Raw genomic sequence first — 12,355 nt, forward strand, 5'->3', positions numbered from 1 at the left:
TTAGCTAACTCTGATTACTTCTGTTTTGAAATATAAATCTACTAACAATGACCTTTATAATGGCTTGTACTTAGATTTTGTTCTAATTTTATGATAATTAATCAAAAATATTTATTATTAAATTAAATGTTATATCTATGACTATCTACAAAAAAGTAGTATAATAGTTGATACTTGGAAACATGGTAATTCATGTAGAAAACTGTTCCTCTGGGTTAATGTGTTATTTTTATTTATTTTAGATGCCCTACAAACTGGTCAGGTATACAGTGTGAAAGGCCAGCTCCTAAGAGCAGCAAGTCTGATAATATCAGTACAAGTAAGTTGTGTTTAATTAATACCAGCATTTAAACTATTATTTTTCTTGTAGGCAATATATATTTAAAAATATGGAGCTCACTGTCTTTATAATTTCTGCCCTTATGCAGAACAAGGGGAGAGAAAAGGAATAAAGGCTCAATATGCAAGATGGTTATTTAATAGTAAGAGAAAAAAAAAAAGAATGATAGCTGTAGATTTGGAGAAGCAAAGATGGCAGCTTGAATATAATTGAAAATGAGGATATGAAGATCAGATAAATTGTGATTATACAGAAGAATTAGGATAGGCTAAATCTATGTCTAATTACTTGAATTTGATCCTTTTGATAAATATGAGTTAAATTATGACTAAATCATCCTCCGGATTCAGAGTGGAACCTAAATTCAACAAACTTAGTAAGAAATGACATAAAACACAAACTTGGGTAATTTGAATTAGCTCCACAGATCATTTTCGGATCAGTAAAGGATGAGTCTGGTGGCCTCAATTAAACAACCTTCAAACACACACCAAAAAAAGGAGTATGATATTTATTTTTATTTATTTATTTGATTTGCCAATTGTTTACAAGATAATAAGTATAAGTGTATACATAGTTGTGAATACATGAAATGGGTACATATAAGAAAAATAAAAGAAGAATAAGAGAAACAATAGGACAGGGACGGTAGGCACGTTGGTGCGCTTATGCACGCCCCCTACAGACCTCTTAGGAAAGGGGTGAGGTCAATAGTAGACAGTCTAAGGTTAAAGTTTTTGGGGTTTGGGGAAGAAACTACAGAGTCGGGTAGAGTATTCCAGACATTGACCACTCTATTGCTGAAGTCGTATTTCCTGCAATCAAGTTTGGTGCGGTTAACTTTGACTTTGTATCTATTGTGTGCTCTTGTGTTGTTATGGTTGAAGCTGAAGTATTCATTGACAGGTAGGACATTGCAATGTATGATTTTATATACCATGAAATGGGTACATATAAGAAAAATAAAAGAAGAATAAGAGAAACAATAGGACAGGGACGGTAGGCACGTTGGTGCGCTTATGCACGCCCCCTACAGACCTCTTAGGAAAGGGGTGAGGTCAATAGTAGACAGTCTAAGGTTAAAGTTTTTGGGGTTTGGGGAAGAAACCACAGAGTCGGGTAGAGTATTCCAGACATTGACTACTCTATTGCTGAAGTCGTTATGTAGAGTGAGAGAGGTGTGTCCCATCCCTATTTAATGGTTAAATAGTATTTTGTATATTTCATGTATCAAAGCAAAAACATGTATTGAAATGCATGGGAGTGCTCATGTACAGTAGCATTATTTACAGTTTCCTAAACAGATAGATCTTTTCCTGGCATAGTTCTGCTTATTAGGAAGATATGTATTTGATGTCAGTAATTGGAAATAGATTTTGTGTGAAAAAGCACATTTTTGCCTTTACATTCCAAGTGTTGCATTGCCTGGTTTATTAACTTTCAAGAGCCAATTAAGAGTTATTTTATATTATAAATCAAAATACATTCTATGCTTGACAGATGGGATATTTTATTCTTTGTTTATGCTACATTAGTATAGTGATATAGTGTCATGACCACTCTCCTCTAATCAGGAGTCTTGTGCTCTGCTATGACAAACTAATGAAATAGATTCATTGATAGATTTATTCACGGAGGTAGGGTGATGAGAAGATTGTCAGATATAAACACAATGAATTTGATGTATTCAATACTTATTAAAAGAGGTCTTGGGATGGTGTTTAGAAATAGTAGGCAAGCAACCTATGGCAACAGTACAATAAAGTAATTTAATATATTGAAACCTGATATGTATACAACTCTTCAGATATTGTGCAGTATTTAATGCTATTAACGCATCTGTTTGTTAAAAAATATACAAATGTAAGTTTGATAATGCATTTTTCAAAGTTAGTTTTCCGAATTTTAGCTCCATAGCCATCAGAGATGTTTATATTATTTCTTGTAGGAAGCATTGCAATCATTGTTCCTCTGGTCCTGTTGGTGACATTGATTACTACTTTGGTAATAGGTTTGCTCCTCTGTAAAAGAAAACGAAGGTAAGTATTTATCTTCTTATTATTAAGCCTTTGCTAAGTTTTTGGCAAAAATTGCTTCATAGATATGGCAAAGAAGTTTCCAAAAATTGGCATCTGCATTATAGAATTGTCTCATCCCTCTTAATTTTCTGTAACTCCCTCAAATTTGGTTCTGTTATCAGGCCTGGAAATCCCAATGGAATTATGAGTTGCTGAACTGGCTCCATTGCTTTTTTTAATCATATTTTTTTAGTGTTAACAGTTTTTATATTGCTGTTTTACAGGTTTTTTTATTGCATGCCACCCAGAGTTACATTTTGTGAAATGGGCAGCAATATAAATATGAAAGATGGGTGGGTCAGTGGACGGAGAGATAGATTTCATGCTCAACTGAAAGGAAATTTTATTTTAATTTATATTACTAGCTGGAAAAATTTTCTTACCTCTATAGATCTTTGAGGCAGCAGGAACATAAAGCACAGCTTGTCTGCAAGAAAAAATATTACATTGGCAAAAGTTAGAGACATAGATTAAAAGGAGTTTTTTTTAAAAAAAAGAAAAGAAAAGTATTTTGTTAAGTTTGAGTTTGATATCGTAGTTAAACAAAATGGAATGAAGTTATTCAGGGAGACTTGTGAAATAAAAAAAAGTTCTTAAAAACCAAACTCTAAGGAACTGCCATGGAGAAAGGAAATACCAAGGGACAATTTTCTGCCAATGTTATCATTGAATGAGTATTGGTATAAATAGCATGTAAATATTTGCATTTCCCCCCACAATATAGTCTTTCAGACATAGCTTGGGAACTTTTGGAAGAATATTTTAACATGTGTTATTTTATATAGGTTTATTTCCTATTTCCCTCTTATATATTGTAGGACAAAAACCATCCGACGACAACCAATAATAAATGGAGGAATCAATGTAGAAATTGGAAACCCATCATACAACATGTATGAAGTGGGGCATAATCACAATGAGAGGAATCTTTCAGAGTTCACATTAAATCGAGAAAAGGTAAATCAAATTTCTGTTACATTGCTTCCTCAGTCGTTCCATGGCAGTGAACTACTGAGCTGGAATAAGATCCAAAACTGCCTATACATGAATGGAAGGAATCTTTCGGTAAGGGGAGAATCTATGATCCAACAGAGGCTTTTACTGATGGAAGGGACACCAGTAGGGGTGGGCTTCAAAAACTTTAGCAAAGGATTCTCTGCCTGGTTGCTGGGTGGGCGTGGCCATGGTGGGTGTGGCCTAGTTGGCCTCCTGCACTATGGTGGGTGGAAAGCCCTTCCCGGGCTTTGGAGGCTTTCTTCGAGCCTCTGGGAAGGTGAAAACGGTCTCCCGGGGCTCCGGAGGCTCTCTGGAAGCTGAAACGAGCCCATTTCCGGCCTTCCTGAACTTCCGGAAGGCCCATTTTTCACTCTCCCTGAGTCTCCACACACGCTCTCCACTTATGTGCCTCCAAAACGTGCTGCATGGGAACTCTTGGGAGGGGAGGGATAGGGTGGGCAGGGCCAGCCAGGAATGGGATTGCACAGAATCTTAGCTAGGGGCTCTCCCAAACCCCTGCGAACCTCCAGTAGCCCCCCCCCGGACACCAGCAGAATAACAGAATAACAGAGTTGGAAGGGACCTTGGTGATCTTCTAGCCCAACCCCCTGCTCAAGCTGGAAAGTCTATACCATTTCAGAGAAGTGGTTGTCCAATATCTTCTTAAAAACCTCCAGTGTTGGAACACCCACAACTTCTGAAGGCAAGCCATTCCACTGATTAAGTTTTCTGTCAGGAAATCTCTCCTTTGTTCTAGGTTGGTTCTCTCCTTGATAAGTTTCCACCCATTGCTTCTTGTCCTGCCTTCATGTGCTTTAGAGAATAAGTTGAGCCTCTCTTCCTTGTAGCAGCCCCGACATATTAGAACACTATCATGTCACCTCTAATCCTTCTTGTCATTAAATTAAACATACCCAATTCGTGCAAATGTTCTTCATATATTTTAGCAGTTTTCACTGACGCTCTCTCTTCCTTCCAGCTGCTCTCACCAAAGATTACACTGTTCCAGTAGAAATCCGGTAGAGGCATAGGGCCGTCTTTTAAAATATTTCAATCACTTTCATTTGCAGAAGCCTCCAATGGATCCAGTGCATTTATGCCTGATCTATGATGGTTCATTCACATCAATAAACTAACGTGTGGAGTTGCACTTTTCAAATAAAGATGTGATCTGTGTAATAGTTCTACATTACATATTTTAAAGCTAGAATAAGACACTGCATTTTAAATTATAACATTGCCTGTGTTGGTTAGCCTTCCATAAGTGTATTTTTGTGATTTAAAACATGCAGGTTTAAAAAAAAACAGTGGTTGAAATATTTGTGTTTTTGCCATTGTAAGTCCAGTTTATTTCAAGAAAACTTGTTCCTCTGGTTCCTATTATGCACTTACAGAGGCAAAAGAGCATCATCCTTTACTGATTCTTCAATGACAGCACAAGTATAGTTTCAAGACAGCAAGTAGGCAGAACCATAATGTATAAACATAAGAATGGATATGAACTGGTAGGATACAAATAGTAGTACAGCATAATAGTTCCTGGACCAGACTTAATATTCTAATAATTGGTCCAATTTAACTTCATAGTCCAGGAGTTTCCTGCAGGAAATTCACAAACAATGAGTAAAAGTTATTTTCTTTCACATTATCTATTAATAAAAGAGATTACTCCACATGACAAAAAAAATTAGCTTACAATGACAACAGGCAGTGGTGAGTCTATCATCCTTGAAGTTATTTAAATTCTTATAAAATAATCTGAGGTAGTATCTATTTTTATGTTCTGTAGTATCAGTATCTTCAATTATATGCTCTGAAATAAAAACAACTACTGCCTATGAAATAGGAAGGGCAATCCTGATTTATATTATATTTATATTATATGCAAAAGAATAAAAGGTTGTTACTTACATATGTATGTTATTTCTGTGATAGAATACCACAATTGCTTGGTTGTCTAAACTAAGTAGGCAATACATTTTAACATTTTTTAAACAGAATCAGTATCAGCAGATGCAATGATCTCGTGTTCATTTCTTCTCTGTATTGTATACATTTATCTGATGCAGTGATCTGAATGGTATTACTACAATTGTCTTTGCATATGTGGTATAAAGTATATTTTTCTGCTGTATTTTTTCACTTATTTTTAAGCACATATAATTTTTATATGTATCATTATGCCATGTTTCTTCTTTTCTTTTTCTATTGTTATTTTAAAAGCAATAAAAATAAAATATATTTCCACACATGATATATTTTCAGGTACATATAAGCACTGTCTTGGAACTATATATTTTAAAAAGTGTACTTTAGTTTCTAATAAAATAATTCTTACAGATAAGAGAAATGGTATCATTAGGGCCTGATCATGGGAAGCACATGGTGTCCCTGAAGTTTTATGGGTCTCCATTTAATAAAGAACTCTGGGAAACATGATGACAAGACACAATTGATTGAAATTTCCACCCTCCCTCCATCCCCTCCTTTTTTGGGGGTGGGTGGGTGGGTAACATCAAAGAAACATTTTACCCCTAAATTGAGGGGAACAAGCAATCATAACAAAATAACAGAGTTGGAAGGGATGTTGGAGGTCTTCTAATCCAACCCCCTGATCAAGCATGAGACCCTATACCAGCAGCCCTCAGGCCAGATGCATCACACATTGGCCATGCCCATGCCTGGTTTAGTGAAGGGGGGGGAAAAGTCACAATATGTCACGTGACAACACGAGTTTGATACCCCTGCCCTATACCATTTCAGACAAATGGCTGTCTCTTTTTAAAAGCCTCCACAACTTCTGGAGGCAAGTTGTTCCATGGTTCCATTCATGGCTGGACAAGAGCAGGACATTATTCTAGCAAAAGGGAAATCTCAAATCCTACCAGTGGTGCTGCTTCAGGGGGATGTGGGGGAGCAGAGAGAACATGTCCCATTGTTCCAAATAATAATCACCTTTATGAATTCCTGAAAGGTAGGCCTTCACTAATACAAAGCCTATGTTATTCCATTCCAAAATAATAGCTGAGTAATGGATTAGATATGGTGGTATTTTTTAATCAATCAAGTTTGGACAATATGCTGTATTTTGTTTTCTTCCTACATCCTTCACAAAATGAAAATTAACTTGATCCCATTATGTTTCCAGTATGAATATCTTCCTGAATGTAATCTAAGAAAAAGCTTTTTTATTTTATTTTATTTGTTTCTGTAAGGGGGGAAAAGTTACACATGTGTTTTCACTCACTGTTTGCTCACACTTTTCAGAATGGAAGGGGAAGATGTATTATTTTAAAATAAGAAAATAAATTTTGAAACATGCTTTATTCAATGCAGGGCAGATACATAGGAGGAGGTCCCACAGTTTTCAAGCTCCCTCACACGGCACCACCCATCTACCTAAGCTCTGATCTGAAAGGACCTCTAACAGCAGGGGTGAGAAACAGTCATTCATTTTCCATCTTCATTCTATTACACTGCTTTTCCAACAGTTACAAATGTTTCTATGCTTTCTCACATATATGCCAGGAATATTGACTGAATAATGAATTTTCCCTATTAACTAGGTCTACTACATTTAGGCAGCATATTCTTATTCACTTTTGAGGAACAAAGTAGATGTGATGTTAATTATGGGAATAATTGTGTAAAAAAATGTAAGTTGTGTATTTTTGTTGTATGTAAAATAATAAGGATATCATATCTGGGTTGTAAAAAATTGGGATGGCCTCTAGACTCTAGCTGAAATAGATTTCTGCTAGAGTCTAGAGTCCATCCCAAATTTTTGCAGCCCAGATATGACACCCCCATTATTTTACATAAAACAAACATTATACACGTTAATTATATTCCCATAATTAACTTTACATCTACTTTGTTCCTCAAAATGCAACAAGAATATGCCACGGCACACCAATTTATAGTTTGGTGGTAAGTTATTTTCTTCCAGAGTCAAAACATACAAATTATACTATATTGGAAGGGTGCGCTGAATTTAGTTTCATGTAGCTTTTCATTTTTCATTTCTTAACAGAAAGATTCTTCCTTCAGGGCAAACAATGTCAAAACTTAGTTCTCAAAAGATATCAGACCTGTGTAAGATGAAAAGAAGAAAAGAGCAGAATTCTTTCTTCTTCAGGTTTTCCATCTCTATACATTTTCCCATCTGAACAATAAACAATATTGGGTCCATGGTTGCCATAGAAGTCCCAATTTTGTGATTCATGAACAATTCTACAGAATACCCCTTTTTGGATTCTAACTTTGTCTAATACTAAGGAAGTACTGATTCAATCTTTTCTAAAGGCTTAAGGTGCAACAACACACATTACATTGGCAGGATTCTCTTCCATTTTAGTTTCAGGGAAAGAAATAGGAAAAATCTTTGGACTTCTTGGATGTTCTCCCAGAGATAATATGATGGCAGTCCAAAACCATTTGAACCTTACATGTTCATAAATATGTGCTTAGTTTTGATAGAGTTTCATTAGCACAATATATGCAATTAAAAAAAGATAGATGCACTGAAAGCACATTCAAAATATGTTTTAAAATAAGGCAAAAACGTTAATATTCTCAATTTACTCATTTGCAACCATCTAAATAATATTTTGAAAATATTTGAACTGTTTTAAATATGAGTGACATTGTTATTAATCATCTTCATTGGCAAACATGCATGTATTTATATATTTCATTTTTCATGATTTCTATAACTGAAAATCATTTTGCATGTATTCAATTCTGCAAAATGACTCTTCTTCATAAAAAAAAATTGCTGGAAAATGTTTTACAACATAAAGAGTGGATGATTGGAATAATGTAAGGGACTTTGTTACTCTTTTATGCTGAGCTTCTCTGATCATGAATTTTTATATTCCAGCCAATTTTATACTGCTTGACACTCATTAAGAATGCATCTTAATTCTGTGCAATATTTAATACTACTTATTTTTTACTAAGGATACATGGACAAGTAGGACTGGTTGCATATGGCAATAATGACAATAATTGGGTTTGAAGACTCAAAATGTGAATTAAATCATGAACTCATGCTATGAATGTTTCCAATATTGTTCTCAATAGGCTTAAAAACAGGGTGACCTTTGTTTATCTCAGTGTTTGAATCATGCTTTCTCTCTCTCTTAAGATCATCAGAAAAGTGAACTCATTTAAGCACAAAGCGGATAGGAAGCAATTTGGGGCAGACCTGTAGTCTGAAATTCTGGCTAGGTTTATGACTGAAAAAAGAGCACATCAGCAAAATGTTTTTCAGTGCAATTGCAATAGATCTTAATTTTGTTGGTATGAGGTATTGCTTTCTAAATGGGCATACAACAGAATTATTTCAACTATGCATCTAGCTAGATCCTTTTGAACTGTACACTTAGAGAGATGTACAATAGACCACCAGACAATAAAATAAGGGCAGACAAATAGCTAAACTGGCCAGACCAAAAGCCATCATGTCCTCCATTTTGTTTCTGGTTGCTAATTTTATCACCCAAGAAATCTAAATTACAACATGAATATAGTAGTTTTTGTTTTCCATCAACTTGTATTAGGAGCTATATTGCCTCTGTATCTGCAGGGGAGATGTAGCTATCAGAACCAATACTTATTTATGCTTCATAAAATGATTGTCCATAGAAACAAACATTTAGAACAAAATGCAACATTTCATAAATTAAACATAAATTCACATATTTCATGTTCTTCACCATGAAGCCCTTTGTTTCCCCTGAAAATCTATTTGAGAAGGCTGAAGTCATAAGTTTCAAAGGTACAATAAACAAGGTAAATTACTTCATATTAGGCAGAGGAATGTTGTAGCAGTCACATTAAACTCTTGAATTTACAGTTTCCCTTCTCACTGCAGTATAGTTGCAGAGTCTATAAGTTCTATTGATTCCCCAAACAGGAATTTTTAGTGGTACTCAAGCCGAAGGGAGATACAGGCAAGGAGAAAGTTTAATTATTCAAGCTCTTTGCACAATATTGGATTTTACCAACATAATTCAAATAAAAATTGCTTTTCTATCTGCTCTTTGCATCACCACTCAGCCCTTTCATGCACATTAACCTGGATACTTTTTCTGCTATACTTCTAACAATAGCCCTCTTGTAAGGGAAAAACTCTATTTGAGCATCCTTTTTATGTGCCCTTGTAAGTCTAAATGCACTAAGTTTAAACTATGCACATAATAGGTATGGATACAAATATACATAGTAGTCCAAAGATAACCAGAACATGTCTATTGATGTTAGTTGCTCCTGTCTCTCTTTTTTATTAATAGTAGCTTGGTGATATAATTGCTAATTCTAGATTAAGTTAAAAACAGAATTTGGGTCTAAAATAAACCATTATAAGTATCTTGGAAATTAATCCATTACTGTTTTGGCTTGGTAAAGACTAAACATTGCCCTTTATGTTTTAATAGCCTGTTTCAACCTTCAATCAACATCTGGATAAGGAAAGGGAACCCATCTGATCCCTCCCTTTTATTAATTTTTACATAGCTGGTGTTTCATTAATATCTCTGCTAGGGAATAGAATAAACTTTTAAATCAACTTCCAGATGAGAATCCTTTGGGACTTGTCAAGCATAAACAGTCATTCATGATCTATAAAGGAAGGGTATGTCTATTGTAAAGCAAAACAAATAATCAGCTGGGACATCTGTGATTTTCTCCTCCTCTATTCCAGATAAATTTAGATTCTCCCATGTATGTCATCATTGATGTACAAAGGGTCTCAGATGAAATATTATAACAGCCTCTATTCCTTAGTTTAAAAATCATTCCTTAGTGTCTTGTGATGTATTTTTATTTATTTATTTATCAAATTTAGATAAATGTATGCACATCATGTTCCTTTTCTGATTAGCATTCACTCAGGGGACTTACAACAGTCTAAATAACAGTTACTATGTTTGTCTGTTTTCAGCCAACAAACTATTCAAATCCTGTATATGCAAAGTTATACATGGATGGGCAGAATTGCCGAAACTCCTTAGCAAGCATGGATGAAAGAAAAGAACTTCTTCCAAAGAAAATAGATATTGGCATAAGGGAGACTGTGGCATAATCCACTGTAATCTTTTGTATACTGTATAAATGTATAAAATATAAGGATTACTTTTCTATGTACCAACAGTATTATAATTGTTTTGGCATCAGCATTACCTCTGGATATTTTTTCAATTTGGTTGGTGGTTATCTGGGTCTTTCTTTTGCTGATGACTTGACTGACCATTTGTATGGTATTTTTATGAAGAAGAAAAAAACTGCACTACCGTACAATTTGCAACAATGCTGCTGATATAACACATACTGAATTTGTTAAAAATTTGAAGAAATTTGTAGTGTGAATATGGGCAATCTATTTTGTATGAATTTTTTCCTTTGGTTTTACTTAATCTACTGAAGACAATATCTGCACTTTTCCATAATATGGTCTGAAGACTGTAGTACAGTGTGTGAATTTGTTTTTGTTTCAGATAGTGGAAGTATGATTGGGTTGTTACTCTCTTCGTGCTCATTAGAAATTCACTTCAGAACCTTAAAACTATAGAGGAGCTAATTTCACAATCAAACATAACTTGCTTTTCCAATTAGCTTTAGGTTGCAAAGAAGCTATGAGTACTATAGAAAACATCTAATGGCCTGCATGAGCACAGATTATTCCGTTTTGGAGATTCAGTGATTGTCCAAGCTATACTAAACATATATACATGTAAAAATTCTTCATATTTAGTAAAATCTTAGTGAATTTAGTGATATACCACTTGAAGTGGTGAGACTTTAACAGATGTGTGAGAAGGCCTCTTCTGCAGTCCTGATCCTAAGAGGGCGTTGCCAAGTCCGCACACAACTTTATGCATTTCTTTAATCAGTCACAGACACACTTTGTGTATGATGAGTTTTCCTATGTTGACAGGAGAGCAAAAAGCCATAAGCACACACATGGAGAACCAGATTCTTAGGAGGAGGGAGGAAACTCAACCCTTTCACAAAAACATTACAGCAAACAAGTCTTCATGTTTTTGTATCAATCAACACATTTATTTAAAAGCAAGTATGAATAAATTTTAAAACTTCTTCAACAAACCTCAAGCTCACATTCTCAATTATGGAGAGTGTAAAAATGTAATCAGTTTCCAGCACTTTCTCTGGCATTAGCTTATTTTATGTTGTTATGAAGAATAAAAAAAAATGAATACAATATTTGCCTTTTTTTTAATTGTGGCAGAAAGATGTCATGTAATTTGTTTAGGATGTTAAAAGATAACCACCCATGGAATCTTTTCTAAATATTTCTCACACTAGTATTCAGAAAACTAGAGGGCTTTTCATTCCTCAGCTACGTTGCTGATTTTAGCTGTCATGATCCATTAATCTAACAGATTAAATACGTTTGTGGTGGCTCTATTCCCTTTGTACAAACATTGCAAAAATAACAGCTGTTTTATAAGAGAATTTTTGTTGTATTCTGTGCATGCATACTACCTATTTCTAAACTTTGCCATGTTGAGGCCTTTATTAAAAAACAACTTGATTCAAGTAAATACAAGTGCAGTTTTGCTTGAACAATATTATGCATATTTTGCAAAACTTCAGTTTTTCAGTTTAAAACTGTTTGATTCTTAATTTCATTTTACTTGGTTAAAAGAGTCATGCCGCCTATATTTCTAGGTATTATATATCTATAAAAACATTGGCTTCCTTTAATTAAATGATACATTTCATTATTGGACTGAACATTTTAAATGCACAAAGATATTACATAAGCAACATAAACTAGAAACAAATAAACATGAAACGAAGAGAATTATATTAAAATCACATTACAGTGGAATATCAGTTTAGTGGATCTTCTTGCTATGAACTTTGAGTGAAACAGATGTCATTCCTGTTGTATATTCACCATTTCACATCAAAT

At 34.5% G+C, this 12,355-nt stretch overlaps 1 protein-coding gene across 1 annotated transcript in view; it reads left to right on the forward strand.

The window, feature by feature from the left end:
* Positions 1-11,721, forward strand: part of LRP1B (LDL receptor related protein 1B) — a 702,645-nt gene extending 690,924 nt beyond the window's left edge. Inside the window, exons 87-91 of the mRNA XM_087955711.1 lie at positions 243-319; positions 2,289-2,379; positions 3,237-3,375; positions 6,751-6,849; positions 10,361-11,721. Coding sequence (XP_087811837.1) covers positions 243-319; positions 2,289-2,379; positions 3,237-3,375; positions 6,751-6,849; positions 10,361-10,501 — 547 coding nt within the window. The 3' untranslated portion in view covers positions 10,502-11,721. The remainder of the gene's footprint in view (positions 1-242; positions 320-2,288; positions 2,380-3,236; positions 3,376-6,750; positions 6,850-10,360) is intronic.
* The last annotated feature ends 634 nt before the right edge of the window (positions 11,722-12,355 follow it).

The sequence above is a fragment of the Notechis scutatus genome, chromosome 1 (genome assembly GCF_049901735.1).
Source record: "Notechis scutatus isolate UNSWTSFEM ecotype Mainland chromosome 1, rNotScu1.2, whole genome shotgun sequence".
Classification (NCBI taxonomy): domain Eukaryota; kingdom Metazoa; phylum Chordata; class Lepidosauria; order Squamata; family Elapidae; genus Notechis; species Notechis scutatus.